At 48.6% G+C, this 22,294-nt stretch overlaps 1 protein-coding gene across 1 annotated transcript; it reads right to left on the reverse strand.

Moving 5' to 3' along the window:
* Positions 1-2,654: 2,654 nt before the first annotated feature.
* LOC121670607 (serine/threonine kinase 11 interacting protein) lies at positions 2,655-22,230 on the reverse strand. Its single transcript, XM_042041093.1, has 23 exons — positions 22,109-22,230; positions 21,807-22,009; positions 19,682-19,756; positions 18,312-18,419; positions 18,033-18,104; positions 16,939-17,068; positions 16,666-16,769; positions 15,725-15,814; positions 14,634-14,675; positions 13,975-14,142; positions 13,625-13,706; positions 13,151-13,516; positions 12,777-12,967; positions 11,689-11,799; positions 10,757-10,952; positions 8,898-9,371; positions 7,311-7,426; positions 7,022-7,119; positions 6,662-6,840; positions 6,102-6,186; positions 5,534-5,616; positions 3,809-4,035; positions 2,655-3,503 (listed from the first exon to the last, which is right to left on the reverse strand). Exons 1-23 carry the CDS (start codon positions 22,161-22,163, stop codon positions 3,363-3,365), a joined length of 3,396 nt encoding a protein of 1,131 aa, XP_041897027.1. The 5' UTR covers positions 22,164-22,230; the 3' UTR covers positions 2,655-3,362.
* Positions 22,231-22,294: the final 64 nt, after the last annotated feature.

The raw sequence follows: 22,294 nt of genomic DNA on the forward strand, positions 1-22,294 counted from the left end.
AGTCACTCCAGTCACTAGGCTTTGCTAGTTTGACACAGTGCAAGGGGGCTGACAGCTAACCCACAAGCTATGTATGCTCAAGGCAGTACTGCTTTAGAGGGCAGAAAGATGCAGCAGGAAGCACTGAAATAGCCAAACCCATGGCAGAAGGCATCATTTTCATTGATAACAGCAGAGTAAAGCAGGGCTGGTATGTACCTGTGGAAGAGTGGTGGTAGCTTCAGGCTCATGGCAATGGCCTGCCTGAGCCCACGGCTGCCTGCAGCCTGTCTCCAGAGCCCTGTGGCCACCCCAGCCTGGGAATCCTTTCAGCTACATACAACTTGAGACTGCTTCAGGCAAGCACAGGCAGGGAAACCGAGATTCAAACCAGCCTTGCTCTGTGCTAGCAGCTGAGTGCTGGAGCCAAGTGCACCCATAAAAGGAGAGAGGAAGAAGAGGCAAAATCCAGATTGTTTAAGAGCACATCTGGGGGACTGCATAATCAGAACTGAGACAGGCAGAAGATAATCTGCAGCTGGTTCAGTATGTATTCCACTTTCCTGCAAACCCCAGCTCTCCTACACAGCCAGCAATGGGATGCCTGCAGTGCTGGATGGTGGAGTGTGTCAGGGGAGCCCTTGCACACACCCAGCTGATGCAAGGAGACCAGTTAATGTAATCACTGCACCAGGTGCAAGAGGCCCTGCAGCAAAGCATTTGTGATCATGGAGTCACCACAAAGGGGTTAATCTGTAATAACCAGGACAAAATGCTAAGCGAAAACAAAGCAAGTGTTTCATGAAGACGCAGGAGACAGATTGCAGCAGTGCACATGAGCTTCCCCGTCAGCACAGCAGCCAAAGGAATGCAGAAAAGCAGGGAGCTGTTAATGGGACCAAGAGGCTAGTGCTGAGCTGGGAGCACAGACCAGCAGAGACATGGCAAAGAGGATAAGCAAATGAGTAGTCACTTCTGAAATTAAAAGCGCAAAGAGCTTGAGAAGAGCTGTGGACAGGCACACAAGCAAAACCTTTGGTTCCGGCAGTCCACACTTTGTCAGGCCCCTCAACACATACCCAGATACTGGAGTGGCAAAGGTGCAGCTTGGCTAGGATCAGAAAAGCAAGTTCCAGGGATGAGTTTTCTCAGGGGATCAGCTTGAGCAGAAGAGACATCAACAATCTGGTCCAGTAACTCCAAATTTGACTCTTGCCTTTGTGAAAAATGCAGCTATAGAAGGTGAAGACAGAACTTACACAAGCTCCTTAAATGGCAAGATGAAGACAAAAAACCCTACTTGTGTTTACTGGCTCAGCTCTCTGAGAGTTCTTCCCCCAGACAAAGCTGAGGACTGAGCTCACTCCCACTTAAGATCTGAGATCCCCAAAGGAACAGTGAGCAGCAGCCATATGCTGATTGAGGAAGAGGGGAGAAGGTGGGATGCATTGTGACATCTGCCTCCAGACAGTATAGATCTTGTCAATCAAGTCTACAGAAGGCTAGATAAAAATATCAGCCACTGTGGGCCTTCAGAGACTCAACTGCCTCTGGAAGTCACAGGAGAACGTCCAATAGTACAGTGACCCCAAGAAAGAGTGGCCTTCAGACACAGGATGGAAACTGAACTTCCTGCTCTCCTAAGGCTATCAGGATGGCACAGATGGGTTTGAGCAGGAAGGGAAACTTTATTGCATCTGTTCAGGGAAGCAGCAGGATGCAGTGGGACCAAGTCCCTGCTGTTTTCTTGATGACAGAAACTGAAGCCACAGGCACCAACTTTGGGCATGTGGAAAGTTTGAATGTCGTAGAGACTGCTGTGAAGAGCTCCCATATTCTATATCCAAAGAAAACAGGCATCAGGTCACTGAATGTCAAATACATGTCTTTATAAAAATCAAGATCACATTGACATAAAATACAGGTTTGTCACTAAGGACTGAACAGTCAGAAAACTTGCCCTGAAGCTGTGGACTAAACATTTGTAGGAAGACAGAGATGCTGTTCTGGGAAAAGCTACCATCAGTAAAGGTCCCTGCTTGGAGTATCAGATCCCACCTGTCAGCACCTCAGTGTAAGAGGTCCATTTCTGCCCACTCCCACAGGGAGCTTCAACTGCATCAAAACACCACACACAAGTATCTACCTTTGCTCTTCATTGCGCAGGGGCAGAGGCTCTATGACATAGCAAGCCCTGGCCGGGCAGCAGCATTTTTTGAGCTGCATTTAACTCTGTGCAGGAGAGCTTGAGACGAGGTAAAGCCTCGTACAGGGAAGAAGCTAGAGGCAGGCACTCCCACCTCCACAGCCACACCAACAACAGCTCCTGAGAGAGGCAGGCCTCTGAGGGCCTGTGCAGCCAGTAAGCAACTGCTGGGGCTGGAAGGCCACAGGATGCCCACCTGAGGGCAATTGTCAAAGGAGAACACCACAACCAGCACCTGGTGTCAGTCTAATCCTGTTTAAACCTTGTTCCTTTGTTGCTGTTTGGAAGCCAGGCAGGTGGAGAAGATTAGCGTAGCAGCCCATTGGCACCTGCTCTGAACAGGAAGGGGAGAATGGCCTGAACCCAGTGAGATGCTAGGGAACCCTTGAGGCAGCAGCAAAGCTAGTATGGAAGACCTTAGAAAGACATGACAGCACTGCAAAAGAATGAAACAAGGACAACATGACAATTCAATAAATATAAGCTTTTATTACAATAGAAAATAGTAAAACTCATGTTAAAATAGACTCTTGCTTTTGGACTGCTCAGAAAAGGCCTAAGCCTCACTTACGCCTCCTGGTGCCCATCAAGGTCCTGACCCCTAAGCAATGAGCAATACATTCCTGTGCTGAGAACCTCGAGGCTCCTTCCTCCCCAGTGACAGTGAAAGACTACAGCAGCAGACTGAGCCATGCCCCACAAGGCAGACAGGTAAGAGCTCTCTGTGGGGTTGTGTACAACATGCTTCATCCCCTTGTGCAATCAGGCTCCTGTTTGAAGCAGGCAGCTTTAGGGAAACCATGGACAAGAAGGAGGGAGAGGAAAAAAAAAATCCTCAGCATTTAATGATAGCTGTCCTGAGACAGGTAAGAAGGCAGCAAATGCCATCTGCCAGAAAGACCAGAGCACCTGACTGCCCTTGGGTAGCTTTATGCACTATTACAAGGAATACTATCCACCTTCTCCTTCCATGCCTATCCAGTGCAAGTGAATGACTGTGCAGTCTGAACCATCATGTGCTCCCCTCTTACTCACCAGAAAGGGCCAGGGGCAAGAGTAGAGTGGAAAGCAGAGGCCACAGGACAGCAAGGTCAGATGGGAGTGGGAGACACTTGTGCACCATTGCTGGCACAGCAGCACTCTTGACTCCAAGTCCCGCCTGCTCCAGGCACCAGGCTCACTCCAGTGCCTCATACACAGCCTTCCGCAGCTCGATTGAGAACATCTCCTCCCACGGCCTGCGGATCCACTCCACCAGCCCTGCCAGGAGCTCAGGGCACTCTGTGCGGATGTGCCAAGTGGTCTCCACCTTCAGTACCTGGCAGGGAGGAAAAGGAGGGAGGCGAATGAGCAGACTGGCCTGAGAGGCACCGATCAGCCCTGAGCCACTATCCCCCAGCACAGCTGGTCAGCTCCTCCTAATTCCTCTGTGCCCTCCTCCTCCCTCTCTGCTGCCAGCAGTGGAGTGTCCCTTGCATGAGTTTCTGCTGTGCTCCCCTGGCTCTGTGGTATAAGGCCCTAGGTTAGGATGGCAGATGACAGCCCCAAGAGACACTCTTGCAGAACAGGATCTGAGCACAATCAGCCCCCAGCATCTTGACCCCATGACCATCTCCTGGTTACCTCATCATAAAGCATCAGCTTGATGTCACAAGGACAGAGGCGATAGGTTATGACATTGCTGATACTGGTGATTGGCTGCTTCTCCTTCAACTGGATGTTGCTCCTAGGAGGCATTTCTGCCTCATGGTCTTCATCCAAGGAGGGCTGCACCTGCCACTGGTGATTCTCCTCCAGCAGAAATAGCATGCTTCTGGTACTCAGCAGGGTCACAGGGAAAACAGATGCCCCTAAAAGGACATGAGGGAATAAGAAAGGCTTTGCTGAGAGCCTGAGTCACCACAGAACCAGCATTGCCCTCCATTCCTCCCCTAGGGAAATCCTTTATAGCAGCAGTAACTTGGGTGAACAACCTTATCCACCTTCCTGACTGAAGAGGGGACCAGGGTAGTGAAACGTGGCTGGGCTTGACCAGCTTATCCAAGCTTGTTGCAGGAGCATGCATATGGAAGACCACTGCTCAGCAAGCCTTGTCCAGCCCATGCCCTCAAAGTAAGGCAGGAAAAGTCACTTGAGTCCTTTGACCTCTTAAACAACATTTTACTACCCCTTAGTTAAAATTTGGCAGCTGCAGCTCAAAGCCTGCCTTTTTTGGCCTGAATTCATCTGGCTGCAAATATCTGACGGGTGGAACAGAGAGCACACACGAAGTTTAATACCAAGTTGGGATGTGTCATAAGTATGACAGGAAGGAAAATAGTTTTGATAAACTTTAGGGAACATAAATATAACCCAGCTATTTCAGTGGATGCAAATTAAAAGCATTACAACTTGGCAATAAGTTAGATGCACAGTAATAGGGAACCATTAGGAAAACTGGCTGAGGTCACAGGGGATCACAAGCTGATGCAGCAATATGTTGCTTCTCTCATCACATCTCACTCTTGGGAATTAGTAGGACTATCAGAAATGGGATGTTTAATTAATCCTGTCTACTTGGTAATGACATCTCAGCTGGAACTGTGTCCAGTTTGGGACACCATACTCTAAAAGAGGAGAAAACTGTAGAGTAAGAAAAACGCACTCTAAATCCTCCCTCCCACGCACTATTTGTTCAGCTTGAGCAGACCAATGAATGTACTTCCCACAGATTCCTTCTGATCCTTGCTCTCTCATACCTCCCCAATGGCCAATGATGACCGGGGGTGCAAAAGCTGTAACAAATTGGTCAGAATGTGATTGAGAGCTAGGTTGCTTTTTTCAGTGTCCCAAGCTAAGACGACACTGGAATTGTTCACTGAAGACTCAAATCCCAAGTTTAACACATCTGTCCCTCAGCAAGGCCTGGAACAGAACTTGATGGGCTCCAGCAGGCTGCTCCTATCCTATCATCTCAGCTTCTGGACACCTACTTCTGTTTTCCCAAAGGAAGGAGTCTTTCAGCAACTCACACAAACCAGCTGTTTTTATGACCCCTCATCTTTCCCTCAGATCAGGGCAATGATCCAGCCCTCAGATAATCTCTAGCTTCTCGAGTTGTCACCAAAACTGGTGTGCAAGACCAACTGCTCCCTAGAGTCTGGGACTGGGAGATTCACTGGATGTACAGAAGTATGCTGCTATCCTACACAACCCAACGCTAGAAAAGAGCCCTCACCCATGCCCCCACCCCATTCCACTGCTGGATGAAGGGTGCAGCTCTTTTCCCACAGACTGTACACTAAAATCACAAGCATGTAAGCAGACAGCACAATGTGCGGGACACCTCACTACTGAGATCTCCTGTACCTTGGATCAGGTAGGCCAGCAGGTAGAAGAAACAAGTTTCATCTGCAGCTGCAGAATCTGTGGTCTTGGAGTCCAGCAGAGGCCTGGAGGAGATACAACAGTGGGCTGATAAGGAAGCACTGTGTTTCCAGTCTAGGTTTGCTGTGAACCAGCTACTGTTCCCAGTCCTCCTGGGGACAAGAAGGACCCATCTCTTCCACATAATGCAAAGTCCTCCCTCTCCTGGTCCTCTGACTACCACCTTGCCAGCCAGGAGCCAAATGCTTCTTGAGTAAGAAGGCTGCCCTATGCCTCCTATTTTTTCTCCCTCCATTATATTCTGCTCAGGCTCCTCCAGAAGAGTTGAAGTTGCCCTGCCTGGCTCAGCCCATGACACCCCTTTGCCTGTTCACCCTCTGTGCAGCAGACACTTGAGACAGCTGCCCTAAACCTGTAACACAGGCCTGGCTGCCACTCCAGTAGTGCCTCCTTCTGTGCTACCCTATTTCCAGCACCATGCTTTCCAGGGCCTGCTGGACAAGCAGATATCCCTTTCTATCTGAAATCCCAGCCTCTCACAGGCTCTTACCATAGCCAGTGTTGGGGATTCATTTCCACAGTGGGGATTTCCTTCACCTTACTCCTGTGCTTAGCAGGCAGTTCTTGCATGAGATCTAAAGAGGGGAGAAGGCAGGTAGGTGTCTTTTATTGCAAACCCAAGGGCAGTACGTAACAGTTCAGGACACTTCTCTACTGTTCAGAGAGGTGCTGCAAGTTATGATGCCAGTGGGATTCTCCCCCAGCTTTTTTTCCGAGTTCCTATGTCCACACACACAAGTACACAGCCTCAGTGATTTAGGCTGAGGCTTTACAGTACCTGAACAGGCAGGCAGCTGCTCCCCAGCCAGCTGGAGGGAACACGTGCCACAGTGGCCAGTAAAGCCATGGCATGGAGTGCTGGGCAGAGAGCAACTGCTCACTCTCACTCCCTCTACAAGGAACTCTTAGTGACGGTCCAGTAAGACCAAGGAAAGGATGGTGTTTTTCCACACAATTTCCAACATACATCCAACAATAGCTGTCCTGATAGTTCCCCAAGAACAAATCTTTCAAATCCTATTTCCCACCCCCCTAGAGCTCTACTCTTACCTGTCAGGGTCTGCAGGAATTGGTCACAGCAGCTTTGGTTCCGGATCAGCAGATTGTAGGAGGCTTTTGGGTTCTCAAACTCCATTCGCAAGCTCTGGTGGCAGAGTCCCACTTCCAGATGAGAAATATCAGACAGGTAGTGAGAGTCAGTCTTCTTCAGCCAGTCTGCAGGTTGTCCCCTAATCACAGAGCACAGCCCTCAGCTGCAGCAGGCTGCCCCATCTCCTCTCTCATGTCAGACTGCAGCAGGGGGTTTGCCAGAAGAGCCTGTGCATGTCACCACACCTCCAGGGTAAGGGCAGCAAGGCTAGCACAGGCTGGCACTACCCAGCACTCACAGACTTGCTGCAGGGTCCTCACCTGATAGCTCCAGTGACTTCTAGCACATAAATCTTGAGATCAGAAGCAACCAGGATTGAAAGGAACTCTCCTTGCCGGCCAAACTTCACCATGACCACCTAGAGCACACAGAGGGTGGGTCACAGCCTTGGCCTGCCCCTTGACAGCTCACTCACAGAAAGGACTGACTCAAAGACACTTCAGCTCCCTTCACATCCCACAGTCTCTGGGATGCCACCTCAGTGCAGAACTTGCAGGGTGGCAAGAGGGACAGCTGAAGAGTTGTAGGGGTGGTGCTGTGGGAGCTCACCTTGAGGAAACACTGGAACTCCTCAGCATTCTCCTCAAAAACCTCCATGTCCAGGTACAGCTTCAGGCGATGATCCACTGACCGGAAGTCCCTCACGTTCAGGACGCTGTTTACAGCTGAGGAGAGCAAAGGGCAGCAATGACACTCTGTCCACTGACCAGGGGCTGCCCAAGCATGCAGATGGGCACCAGGGCAGCAGTGTCACCTTGTCTGCACACCTGCTTCCATCAAGTCTCTTGTCAAGACAACAGGCCAAACACAGGCCTTTACATGCCACAGGTCTCCATGTGAAGATACAAGGGGACTTTATTGCTCCAACACTTGCTTTTTTTTTCAGATATACAAAGCTTTGGTCTAAGCCAGCCTCAAACTGTGCTTGGCTGTTTAGTCACAGAAGCTTTGCTGCTGGATTTGGCAGGAGGGCAATTCTTTATCACAAAGCCAGAAAGATATTTCTCATTTCAGCTGGTGTCAGCTCAGGTCAACTTTTTAACTCTGACTTTGATCGTGGCAAGGTTAAAGGGGCCTGAGGAAGACACTAATAAAACTGCTAAAGAATATAATTAGGTTTGTCACAAAATTGTATAACCAAATAATTTATACAACAGCCACAATACTGCCCAAGAGTTAACACTTCCCAGCAGAGCCTGTTCTCCACCACAAACACTACACTAATCAACCGCTCCTCAGCAGGAACTTTCCCCAGGCTTGGTTTTAAACTGGGACCTTGCAATTTGACCCCAGAAGAGAGACTGCTTTATTTCTCATACTTCAACTGTACAAGACTGAACATAGCAATCTTAAAACCATGGTTCTACACCAACTCCTCTTCTGAGGCACAGCAGTCTTGAAGGACCTCTATAGATCAAGAAATCAACAGGTTTGCAGATCAGAACTAGACTCAGCTGCAGTAGAGTCACTTTCTGGGCTAGACCAGATAACCTCCACAGCTCCTTTCCAACTTGTTATTCTGTAAATTGCAAGCTGATGCCCAGGCAAAGGCAGCCTGCTACATCAGAAATCCAAGGTTCTTCAGAAAAATCATTTATCGACCTCCTGTCTTGCATGACAGCCCTCACACAGCCAGCATGCAATCTCTTGGACAGGCTTTGTCATCTGAAGCTCACAAAAAAAAGTGAGGAAAGCACAAGCAACTGTAGATCCACAAACCAGAGCCTCCTACTAGCACACCAGCCTCACACTGCATTTAAGCCAAAGAATAAATAGAGAGAAATTGTGCATACTATTCTCCAAAGGTAATGCTCCAGCTGGCAACTCATGGATGCCACAGGAACCCAGCGTGTCCATAACTGAGCAATGCAGCTTCCAGAACAAGACCCTATTGCTCAGAGCCTAAGCAATAATAGGTATTAGGAGCTGACTCACTTCTCCTACCTTCAGGCATGAGGATTTAACAGAGAGGGAGATGAAAAACTCTGCTCATAAGAACCATATGTTTATGGCTGCTTGTACTTGACGTCCCCCTTCCCCATTAAACAGGAGGTAGTGTACCCTGCAAGCACCAGTGATAAAACCAACAACAAGCTGTCAACACCGCTACACCCGGCACAGTTTCCTCCTACTCACAGGGACTGAGATTCCACGTTTCCTCGGACTCAGAGTTCAAAGAGAGCGGGGAAGGAGTGGGTCCCCGAGAAACACTGTAATGGTAGCTTCCCATCAGGCTGTCCCCGTTGGTGTCCGTGTGGCTGAGGGACAAGTACTGGCTCTTCACACCCTGCTCCTTCCCACAGCTGCCATCTGATCCATGGGAGGTGGGATGAAGAGTGCCCTCGGGCTCGATGCCCAGCTCCGGAGTCCTGGTGCTGTTGCTGGTGTCCATCTCCGTGCTGTCCTCCCCGCCGATGTAGAACTTCCCGCTCTTGCTGGCCAGGACAGATGCTTCCTCTGGACCCTCCAGCACAGAGTCTGACAGGTCCTCACTCGTGCTGTCGGCACCGGGCGGCAGAGGCGTGCTGGAGCACTCCTCTGAAGGCAGAATGACCACGTGGTCACTGGAACAACTGGGACAGGCTATGGGCTCACCAGCTGCTGCAGGACCTGTGAAAGATTTTGTCAGGTATAAAGAAAAGCCAGAACAGCAAGATTTTACTTCCCCCTGTGTCTTCTGCAAACCACAAACCCTCTCTTTTCAAGGTAGAAAATAGTTACAGTCTGACTTGAGCAGCTTGTTGAGCAACTTTGTCCAGAATCATATCCTACATACCTCCCCTCACAGATCAACAGGAAATTCTGGATCAATGCCACATGAAATAGCTCTGCTCAGATTTAGGGTGCCCCGTGTGGGCTGTGGTTGCAACTGAAACTACATCAAGGCTTTGGCTCATGACTCCTGTGCTTCACATTTGCAAGTGCTAACATCACCTCTGAAGCCCAAGCTCATGACCAGTCAATCCAATCTTCCTTAGCCACCTCCATCCCCAGTGTGCTGTGTCCCTTCCCCAGCTGTCCTCATCCCTTCTGACCCTGATTCCTGTTGCTCCTTTCACCCACACCAGGACAGACTCCCAGCTGGATCATGGGACTCCCACTACTCTGGCAGAGAGAAGAAAGTGTCCTGGGGTGGAGAAAAGTGCTGCAGCCAGGACAGCACTTCTGTGTTCACTGCAGTACTTCCAGGATGCTTTGTCAAACACCATCTTCTGAGCTAAGGCACTCCCCACTTTGAATATAAACTGAGCTTCGAAAAACAGCAATCAGAAGATGCCTTTTCAGCATGAGCCACATCTCAGCCAAAACACCACATCTAGTTTTAGACACCCAAAGAAAAATGTGGACAAATGGGAAGGAGTACAAAGAACAGCAAGAAACTGAATGTATGAGATATGACTGACAAGTAAATTATCTAGAGAGTTAAGCTTATTTAGTCTAGAGGACAGAAGCCAGGAAAAGTTGCCGGGGGAGAACAATGGCCCTCAAGTACAAAGAAAGGAATAAATTGCTCCCCCAGAGTGGCAGCAAGAGTGGGCTTAAGATCACAGACAGGGAAACTTTGGTTAGGGTTCTGGTTGTTTTTCTGATGTCTAACAGCCAGTTTTACCTGAAATACTGATGCAGATTCCCTGGAAGCTTCCGTTAGCAGAAGTTTTTTAGAACAAATAAAGTCTCTGTGGCAGAACTGACTACATGACCTTTAGGTCCTCTCCCAGACTTCAGCTTGCAGCACCCCTATGCTCCCCCAGGCCACCCAGAACAGGAGTGCTGCTTGCTTAATCTTAAACCAGTGGCTTATTCCTGGAGCAAACAAGGCAGGCTCCTCCCACTCCAAGCAGGCCAAATGAGAGCTCATCCCACAACAGGTTTTAATTCCAGTACAGCCCATGCATCACCTTCTCCTATACATTCCATGCTCTGCACCCCAGCTGCCACTCTGGAAGTCTGCCTGAGCATTAGCAAACATGCTTCTCCTAGGCACTACAGCCTACCTTGATCTGAGGCAACTAGGGTCTCCAGGATTTTGGTGTCTCCAACCTCTGAAGGATAGGAACCTTGATGCCAGGAGGCCAGGGATTGTGAGAACTCCTGCTTGCATTTCAGGCACTGGAGCTTCACGTATCCCTTTTCTTGGTCCTGATTTCGCCGATTCTCCTCAACAGCTGGGGTCAACACTTCAAGGATACACTAAAAGTAGCAGCACAGGGAAAAAGATGCTATCAGGCAGCTATGACTGTCCTAATAAAATCACGCTTCTGACACCAGCAAGTCTTTTCACATGCCTCACTACAGCATTTCAGAGCATAAGGGGTGCAGGAACATTTCCCAGCTGTGCAAAACTTGCCAAGGGCATGGAGCTTCACTGCAGAAGACCAAGACAACCTGTTTTTGCAGGTCTGTGCCTGACAGCTACATACTGACAGGCTCTCTCCGGAACTCTGATCTCAATGGTCCCATCTATTCGTGTCTTTCCTCTAACAACTTGCTCAAATGTACTTAAATAGTATATTGAGAAAAATTTTTTGACTAGAGACCAGAGCCCCTACAGCAGCTGTGTGGACACAGCACTGACACTCACTGTCCAGAGGGCCGAGCACAGGCCAGCACATCACTCAGCACCCACAAAACATGACATTGCACATGCACAACAAGTAATGATCACTAGCTTGACTATAAACTTTTCACCCCAAGAGGAAAAAACTGCAAGACTCTCTTCCTGAGAGCACCCTTTATGCCATAGGAGCTCCACTGCCCATGGCCATGCTCACAGGGACTTCCACAGGTCATCTGTGCAGAAGAAGAAATCCCGACAAGCCAGACGTGGGCTGCAGGTGCTCCTGTGCTCTGAGAACAGCAGCCCTATGCTGGCTGGAAGAATTCAGTGTCTTGCAGTAACACTGCCCCCTCCCCAGGCCTCCCCCACCTGCAGACACTGCTCCGGGCAGTCGTCAAGCACGACATATTTGCGCTTCTGCCGGTCCTTGCGAATGTAGCTGAAGTGCAATGTGAGGACAGGAAAAACTCGCTCCAGGTCCTGCAGGAGACAGAGAACACCTGTTCTAGCATGAGGGAGAAGCTTTCACAGACTACATTTGTTTGCAAACAGCTGAAACGTGGCCATACAAGCACTTAATTTTGGGTGCCCTAAGCAGCCCTCCACAGTTGACAGCATTTGGGCAGAAATAAATAAACAAATATAAAGCTAATGAGTGCTGACAACACTTGCGTTGAGTGCTCGAAAAATTGCACGAGCGCTTGAAACTTACAACAGTAACTTTCAAGGCCTAAAACAAAGCATTTCAAACAAACAACTTTTCATGAAGGTATTTCAGAAGAATATCAAGCCACAAACGTTCAGAAAGGCACAAGGACAGCGTTTAAAAATTAGTTGGAGTTTTTACAGAACACAGTATTAGAGAAACCTGTGAACATGTCTGTATACAGACTGAATGTTAAAATCCTACCACAAGGAAAAAGAGATTTCCAAACTCCCTTTCTGAAGAACCACAAAAGCCAAATAGGGCTGGTAATGCTAAAGCATGCACCTAGAGCAGATGGCTCTTAAGGCTCTTAAGCTGATGGCTCTTAAAGCTGCCAGGAGCTTTTTAAACATCACACTGGGCTCCATGGTGCTCTAGAAACAATGCAATCCACAGTCCTCCAAGGCCAGGGTGATATCCCAGCAAGGAATGGATGGCAAGGAGGTCTCCACCTCATTTAAGTTCCTCTTGAGAAGTCTCTCACTGCTCCACACTGGAACAAGTCCAGCCATTGTCTTTTAATTCCAGTTTTGGAATAGATTTGATGCTGACTTCTGCTGCATTACTGCAGGTAGTCTAAGCAATACAGATGCCATTAGAGACAAATGCATTGGCTGGAAGAGATGCTCAATCAAGCAAGCTTTGCAGGAGCTAGAAAAAGATCTGCAAGATTCTCTACAGGAACCCAAATCCAGAATGCTGGCACATATGGGAGTAAGATGACAAAGGCTCACAGAGAAGTGTAACTCACCATCCTCTTCCAGGTCAGCTCAGAGGTCTCCAGATTCTGCAGGCATTTCAACTCCAGCTTGTGGAGGACTCTGGCAGCCTTCAGTTCCACCTCAATCACATGCTTAGCTGTGACTCGCAGGAAGATCCAGTCTGGCTCTGGGTCCCCTTCACCTTCTATTTGGCTCACCAGCACTGGCTGGCACAGGTCCACTGCCAAACAAGACACAGTGCAGGTCAATACATGCAGCAGACGTTCAGTCCTGCTGGACCCAGGTCCTTACAATTCCCACAATACTGGGCATCATGATACAGCTTCACAGATAAATCCCATTTGAGTCATCTATTCTGTTGTCACCCAAGCCCTCAAATATAGCAGTGAAAGGACCTGTTTACCTTCTGCCATCTCCTCTTCTTCCTCTCCAACCATTAGCTCATCTGCCTCCTCTTCTCCTCTCTGTTCTCCTTCCACAGGCTCAACCAGCTGTACTTCAGGCTCTTCCTCCTTTGCGGTGTCATCCAAAGGAGGAGAGGATCTTTCCTGGGATACTTGGGGCTTTTCCTGCTCTGGGTCAGAGCTCTCACTCTGCAAGTCCATTGCAGCAGGTCTGCCTGCGATCTCATCTGCAGAACGACTGCGGGACACGACGGGTACTTGGTCATGCTCCTCCAGGTGTCTCTTGTACTGCAGCCAGTCAGCACCAAAGCGATCCCTGAAGCTGGCCAAGCGCTTCATCTCCTTCTGATGCTCTAGGATCAGACCTGCAGAGAGACAACTTGGAAAGTATGAAAGTAGTCACCAGGCCAGAGCACTCCTCTTACTGTGGACACTTTAGCTGCTATGTTATTAAGGAAGATGACAAGCCTCACCAGCAGAGAGGGGTAATGCCTGGGGCTCGTGTTCTGTGTCACTCGGCTCCGAAATACTTGCTCTTCGCACTTTGATTTTTCCCTGGAAAAAAACAGGATAAAAGTAGTTGTGAGGAACTAGAACAATGGAAACAGCACCTGATGTGAGGTTCTGCCAAGCTGAAGGGTTTATAGCTGTTACAGTGTAGAGACACATCAAAAAACACTTGTCAGGGTATATCAAGACTGATATTAAACCCAGCCAGTGGTCAGTACCAGACCACATGTCACTGCACAAGGCTTTCACATTGAGGCATCCCCTTCACCCAACATGCCAGCTACATGGCTAAGAAGCTCTGCCAGTCCCAGACCTTGCTTTTCTTCCGAGGGAGCCTGACGGCCACATTCTCTGCTGGCGACTGACTGTCGCTGAAGTCTGCAGCACAGGAGCTCTCCAGAGCACTGCGGTCCAGTGCAGTTTTCTCTGAGGTAGAAGTGTGGATGGACTGGGACACACTTTGCACAAGTCTTGGAAGGTGCTAAAGTAAGAAGAGAGTATTGACAGCTGAGTGCCATGGGCAGACAAGGTAACCAAGCCACAACTCAGGCTGACAACTTTCCTGCTCCTCAACCCAGACTTTCACCATCTCAGTCAAAACACTGACAACAGATCCTGCCTGGTTGATTGGATTGTTTATCACAACCACTCTGATTTAACTCAATCTCTGCCTTTCTTAAAAATAGCAGATGGGAAACTGATAACTGTTTTGCTGACATGTAGTTCAAGTGTCAAGTACCATACAGTATCTGAAGAGGAAACAGGCAAGGCTCCAAGTTCTGCAAGGCTACATAAGCCAAAATAAATTACACTGGCCAGTTCCAACAATTATTAGGAATCAGCATGAACTGAGACAAAATGATCTGTGTCAAAGTCAAGGTAGCCCATAAAGTTTTAATAGGACACATGCCAATCCTGTCAGAGTTCCCAGTTCCAAAGCCAGTAAGATCAGTTTTTAACAGTTATACTTACCATTAGGTCTGAGGAAGAGAGTGGCTCCCCATTCAAGAAGAACTGTAATTAGAGACCCATTTGCAGTCAGATTCCATTTGGCTGGCACATACTCAGGACAACTTCTGCTGACTCCTATTCCCCTTCAGGCCACCCTACGGTTGGGATCCCTGGCAAAAAACTGCAAAGAAACAACCCTGTTCCTGCCTATCCACCACTCCTTTAATTGTAGCTACCTGACCTAATAGCATACAAGGCCAGAAGGGACCGCTGGGGTTTTCCTGTTTACCGACTTTATGACTTCCAGAAACGTATCCAAGACAGTTTGTGGGAGAGGTACAATAGATTATTCTACAACAACTCAAATTGTTTTGAAAGGTACTCACTTTCACCTCAAAGCCTGTATCCTACTTCTAGCCTGAATCCATGTAACTTCCAGTAACTTGAGCTCAGTGAAAGCTTTTTCCAAGATGCAGTTTGAAGGCAATTAATCCAGCCATTTGCCATTAATGAGAAGGGCAGACCAGCTTTGGAACACCTTTGACCCTTAGCAAGTAAGTTCATTTTGCTAAATTGCCAGAACACTGGTTTTGCTGGCTTCTTTGTCTGAAATCAGATTACCAAGAACTGACCTAAGCACTGGAGTGCAAGGGAGAGTGATAACACCTAGATGAGAGCAGTGATGGGGACAAAGAGGTGACCATGGCTGCTGAAGTAGTACATACTTAGGTAAGGTGCACCAAGACTGTGAGTTCCTTCTTTGTGCAGTCTAGCTACATTGTTCCTATCTAGCAGGAACAGAGTAAAGCTCCATCAGAGAGCAAAACTGAAGAAGTAGACAGTGAAGACATATTAAGATCTGAGGTGCTGCAAACCTGAGAACAGTATTCAACTCTGTCCTGGCCAGCACACCACATAAAAATTTAAGGTTAAACTACTCTGCCACAGGGAAAAAAAACAAAAAACCAAAAAAAACCAGCAACCACAAAACAATCACCACTGTTACACTACTGGAATAAACCTGCAAGTTTCTTTTCCCTCATTTGCCCCTGAGTGTTAGAACACCCTGTGCCTTCAACAGCAGGGGCAGAAGACATGTAGCTAATACTCACATTGGAGAAGGCTGCCCTGGGAGACACATGGACAAGGGCTGCAGATCGGTGGTTTTGATGGAACCATATCGGGTTTCCCTCCAAATGCAGCTGGGTGAAGGAAACAGACAAGTTGTTACTAGAAGAAATATTCTATACCCCAATATATCCTGCCTGCAGGCTCCAGTCTCTCCCTCTGCTTCAAGAAACTCCTTGCAGTTATCAAGCCAGGAGAGGAATAGGCTTTTAGAATGCTTCCTGAAATTAGTTTAGCAAATAGAGAAGGAGATTAAGTATCTCCTACTCATGCCCTAGATCATTATGAGCTTTTTCAGTACTGGCTCTGAGAAGTGTTGAAAGAACAGTCCTTTGCAGGTCCAGAGAAGCAGTAGATGCCCCATCCCTGGAGGTGTTCAAGGCCAGACTGGATGCAGCTTTGAGCAACCTGGTCTAGTGACAGGTGTGTCCCTGCCCATGGCAGGGGGTTTGATCTTCAAGGTCCCTACCAACTCAATTACAGAATTAAGGTGGCAACTAGATCTTTAAGGTCCCTAACAACTGAAACCACTCTCTGATTCTATGATCTTCTTTCACAAGTACTATAGTGATTGCTGTGCTCCTCCTTCAGACTTCTCTGAACACACAAATCCACAACAGGATTATGGGAGGATCTTCACTAAATTTGACTTAACTGAACTTGACTTGAGTGTTAAAATCAGAAAGGATGAGCAAGGAAATGGGGATGAATATATGAAGAAAGGTGAGCTTGAGCAAGGGTCACTAAAAATGAAGGCTGAAACACAGGTGTCTGTCTAACTCTCCCCCATTAGTTTCCTGCAATAAAATTAAATGCTCAGGAGTTGAACTTAGCTTTCAAAACCCTCTTGTTACCACAAAGTCTCCATCTTGCACACTCTGTCCATGAGATCCCTATCTATCAACCCATCAGGCTTTGTGCTTACTTTTTTTAAATAGTGCAGAGTGGACAGTGGTGCCAACTGGGCATGTTCCAGCAGCAGGTTATAGGCCACATCCAGGTGCTGCAGATTCACAAGCTGTTCCACCCCTGTGAACAAAGCAAGAAGCCATCAGCATGCTAGAAGACATAACTTAGGAACCTCCCCCAAAACTGAACCCTAGTAAAAATAGTTGTGCCCAAGATTCCAAGTTCTGTTCGTTCTCAAGGACAACAGGAAGGCTTCAAACTCAGAAATGCTCCTCCCTTGTGGGCTCACCATTAATGCTGTCCAGCTCATTGTTGCGCAGGATCAGAGTCACCAGCTTGGATCGGCTGAAGATGCCAAGGTTTGGCACCTTGGACAGGAAGTTATATGCCAGATTGAGGTACTCTAGTTCTGTAAGGGTCTGTTCAGAGAGAAGAGCAGCATTGGATCAACTGGGACCTTAGCTCAAAGCCTGGCCCTGAACTCAAGACAGGGCACTAGCTTCTACTATTTTTTTGATCCTAACAAGGTCAACCAACAAGTGAGTTTCTTAAGACTGTTTCTGTAGAAAGAGTTCAATGTTCACATTGGGAGTAGTTTGTTTAGGGGCACTCAGCATCATCTAACTGCTTTACAGAATTTGCCAGGAGCACCTTTCTCTTTCCTCACCAACTTCAATGGAGCATAGGAAAAGACTGGACATCCTGCCTCAGCAAAAGGAGTGAACTATCAAAAGAAACTCTTCCTTACCTTTGTAAAGATGATGGTGACTGACACCTTGTGAGCCCCACCAACTCCATGAAAAGCTGTTTCATAGCTTTGCTTCAAAGAAGCACATCTAGCCCAGCAGAGCATGGATTTCACTGTCCTTCCCCAGAAACGCGCCATTGTGATGGACTACCCTTTTTCTAGAGCAACTGACTGGTTTCTGAGAGCAGGAAGTAAATGCTACTGGCAGTTTGAACAAATTGAACAGTAAGTTTCTACAGCCCCATGCCTGGCTACATAATTATCACCTGCTGCACAGGTTACAGCAAAGTCTTGGCCACAATGGAGTGTCCACTCTGTGAGGGGCTGTACACACAGAGTACCCTGTCTGTATCAGTGCATTTACCACTCAGCCAGGCTGGACTGCCAAGTGATAACTACAGCTAACTCCCTGTCTTAGAGCAGGTGAGGAATACTGCCTTCTCTGCCTCAGTGCCACTTGGACTGCACATACAGGACAACGGTTTTCAGGCTGCAAGCACTAGCTCTAAGCCACACCACCCTTTGTGATTTTTTCTATTATATCTCACCTAGTAGGAACATGATGTCAATGATTACAGAATTTTAGCAGTATTCTCTGCATAGGAGGAAACTGGTGGTCAGCCCAAAATACTCACCGTTAAATAGTGCTCACAATCCTGGATCTTGTTGTGACTCAAATCCAAGACCCTCAGAGCATTCAATAATTGCTGAGGGACAAAAAGATACTAGATCAGATCCTACAACTGTCTCTGTTACAGCATGAAAAGCCTCTCCTGCTGGGAGAGACCAGCAAAATTAGCACTGCCCACTTCCTCCCAACCAGACCTAGCAGCATCAGTAACATAGGGCCTGGCTTTTGGCTGTGATCATCTCCTCTCTTCTCCTCAGCCAAGCAGGAAGGATGCCCCACTCACCAGTGAGTCATCCAAGGCAGTGATTGAGTTATAGCTGAAGTTCACAGTCTGCAGTTCCAACCATGGGAGAGCACAGCTCAGATCTCCACCACATGCCGAAATTATTTCCTAGGAAGAAGAGAGGAGCCATTCCTTGGTGAATACTAGCTGTTACAGTAAAAGCAGATGAACACAGCAGAACAGTTAGTCTAGAAGGCGGTTGACACAAAGGTGCTTTACAGACCTTGCCTTGCTTAAGAGAGGCAGTGACTTTTATGTCCCTAATTCAAGTATTTGGAGGTGGTGGGAATCCCATGGCCAGATATTTAGAAAACAGATGCTTTTGTTTCCCATACTGAAGTGGCAATAGTTAACCTAATCTGTTGGATTTCTTAGGCTCAGAACATTGAGCACAAAGATTCATGCTAACAAAGTCATTTTCAGACCTCCCTCAAACAAAAGCAAGATACACACTTGTGTTCTGACAGACAAAAAAAGCTCTCAAAGCACTCCCCACCATCAGCCCCTGTTCCCCAGCAGGCATCTGCTTCTGTGTCCCAGAGAGAAGCCCAGAGGCCCATGGCCAGCACAGCCCATGCTACTCAGCTCTCCATGGCTGGAGCTTGCCTTCATGTCTCAGAAATGTGCTGGGCAGCAGTGCAGGTAAGACACTGGGGCACAGCATCTCCTCTGACAATAAGCTCTAATTTAAGGCTGCTGAGGTACAATGAAATAGATCTTGACCAGCTGCAGGCCTTGAATGAGGAAACAGCCAGATACACAGACACAGAGTTGTCAGGCCTAGCTGACACGACTGTTGTCTAGAGCCAGAAATTCTCAAGAAGCGTAAAAGAAGACTACAGAGCACACATGCATGCAAGCAGGGAATCCTTCAACACTGCTTGAGACAGGAGTAGGACCCCAGAATGGGGAAGGGAGATGAAGCCATACACAACATGGATGAATAAAAGGGCTAACACTCCTACATCTTCCTTGTGTGAAGAGCTGTAGGGTCAAGACAGCCTTTCTCTTGCAATTTACCCCATGAGCTGTGTAGAGACAACTCACCTCCAGTGTACTGATACATTTGCAACAGGTTAGAGATTCCAGCTGAGAATAGACAAATCGCAGTCCCCGGAGGCAGTGTGGAGGGACAGACCTTAACTGCAGCAGTGATGAGAAAGTAAGAACAACATACATCAAAATATTACAGTGGAGGAGCAGATCCAAGTTTCACCCCAATCAAGTGTTGCAGGAGTTTAGTCTTAGCCTTCTAGGGAAGCCACAAAAGTCTACCTGGTTTTTAGGAGCAGAGGCATTCTGCAACCACAAAACTAGTTGAGAAAACCCAAACAGCAAGACTCAAAGCCACTCTTGCCACCTATACTTACTTCCAGATGCCGGAGGGACTTGAAAGGGAAGATCTTCACAGCAGATTGCAAAACACAGTTTGGAACATGAACGAGCTAGAGAAATGAGAAAAAAAATCTCATGTCAAGCTTGATTTGTGCTTCATTACCACCTTCCTGATGCACCAACTGCAGCACCTTGAAAAGGTTCTCCCTCCAGCTCGGGTGATCCCTTATAAACTCTCTCCCAGTGCTGGTAGTGGCGTCTCCCCAGCTCCACAGTACAATAGAGGGCAAAGAGAATAGCATGTTAGCAAATGTGGTCTGCCAGCCCACGGAGCTCTTCTTCATCTCCCCTGCCCACATGGCCCACATGACCACTTTCAGCACCACTGGGAGGTCTGACAGCTGGATTCCTCATCAGCCACAACTAGCAAATCTACTAAAGACAAAACTAACTGCTGGAGGTATGTTTATCAAGCAACTGAGTGGAAGTAGCACACTGGTGGGAAGTGTGCATGTGCATTTCACTACAAGAGGCCAAATAAGGCAAATCACAAGCAAATGGAGAACAGAGTTGGTCTCCAAGGCACTGTTAGACTGAGGTGCCTGCAAACCTCCTCTGTGTATTCTGTAGTACAGCCACAGGCCCTTTCACCACAGGGCAGTTAGGCTGTGTTCATGTACCATAAAGCAGCTTATTAAAACCACCTTCTTATTCTTTCTACGGACAGCGCACAAACAGTATTTCTGGCTGCTACTGAAAGTGAGTAATGAAGCAGTTACCACTTCCACTGCAGACCAGAGAGATCATTTCTGCCAGTTATATATACATTCACACAGAAGTGACTCATCAGGTGCAGAACAGACATCCCAAGACCTCATCACCACTACTGCTTCCACAGCTACAGCCCTGGCAGGAATGAATCACTTGCCCACTGCCTGACAGCACTAATGCTGCACGTTGAACAAGAGCATTTGGAAGGGAAGCTTGCACTGGCAAGCTGTAATGGTCAGTTTTTGCAAAGTTTATTTCAGATGCCATTCTTGCTGTGTGTCTTGATCATCACCTCTCCCTCCACTGTCTTAAAAATCTTAAAAAGCCAGGCTGATATAAGTTATTAGTTTGTCCAAGTAAACCAGTTACCAGACATCAATGGGCAGCTTCCCCTTCTTTACAAGCTTGCTGCAGAGAGAGCACAGGAGCACTCACCACAATACCCTCCTGATTGCAGGGTCACTCCCTGCATCCTCCTGCCGAGAGACCCATGTTTCTCCACAGACACTGGGCCCCACCCCAGTGTCCCCACTCACTACACTGTTACAAAGTCCTCCCAACAACATTCTGATACCACTCCACTCTCACAGGGAAAACATGTCTTTAAAGCCATCAGAGATTTTAGTGCTCAGCCACACTACCTTCTGAGCCTCCCTGTGGAACCTAAAACAGCTGCTAATTCCTCTTCCCCTTTCAGGCCCCTTTCACCTCTACTATCCTCTAAGCAGTGCCCCAGACCCCAGTAGGATCATCTGCAGCCTCGTAGCACATGCCACCTTTCAAAAAGCTCTCTGAAGAATTCCTTGGTCTGTAGTTTTATCTTTATTACAGCCTCTTTACTACAGCCTTTATTGTTAAAATTAATGAGGATACATTACTAGAAATATCTCATGCTGTGAAACCGATCAACCAGAACCACTGCCCAGGCTGCTGAAATAAGCAGCAGCCCCAGAGTGTGTACAACATCTGACCCCTCTGCTCAAGTTCCCCGGCTCTGCTGCCTTGGGTGAATCAGTCATCACTCCGGGAGCACTCAGCTGTGCTCAGGTGCCAGGCACTGCCTGAATTGCTCAAGCATTTCAGGAAATAATCATTTTCCTAACAATGATAATACCGTACCAAGGTCAGAACATAATTAACTCCTGCTGCCCCTGTTTTTAACTCCGAGAAACTTTCCTCTGAGTTGCATGGCTGATCCTAGATAAGCAGCTATAGACTATCGTGCTGAACCACGACTCCACTGTGGCAAGAGCCCTGTGAGACCCATCTGACCCACGGAGCCTGCCCGTCAGACGGGGGCAATGGGCACTGGAGGAGGCTGCTCTGAAGCTGTGTCTGCCACCTGCACCGGCCGGCCCTGCAGCACGCCCGGCCCCGGTGCGTACAGACCTTCAGAGAGTGAGTCTTCTGCAGGACGTCGAAGAGGAACTGCGCCTGGAGGATGGCGGCTGTCTCGGCGGGGTGCGAGGGCAGCGCCACGAAGCCCCGGTTCTGGTTGCGGGAGCCCAGGTGCTGCTCGAAGACCTGCGTGAGGTGCTGCAGGGTGGAGGTGAGCAGCGTCAGCGTGCTGGAGCCGTCCAGGACGAGGTCCCCTGCAGGAAAGGGGAAGGACGGGCCGGGCCGTGAGTGTCCACACACCGGGGACACTGACACGACCCGGCCCGGCCAGGCCCGCGGCGGCCGCCACTCACCGGCGTCCTGCAGCAGCCGCGCCAGGCCGTGCACCAGCGTCTCCGCCGCCGCCATCTGCAGCGGGGAGGCCGCGGCGACCCCGGCTCGGCACGGCCCGGCCCGGCCGGTCCCGCCGCCGCTCCGCCGCCCTTCCGCGTTACCACCGAGACGCGCCCTTCCGCCGCACCAGCGAGGCGGCCGCCGCT

The sequence above is a fragment of the Corvus kubaryi genome, unplaced genomic scaffold (genome assembly GCF_017639235.1).
Source record: "Corvus kubaryi isolate FWS band 111438036 unplaced genomic scaffold, C.kubaryi_AGA036_p1.0 37396, whole genome shotgun sequence".
NCBI lineage: Eukaryota > Metazoa > Chordata > Aves > Passeriformes > Corvidae > Corvus > Corvus kubaryi.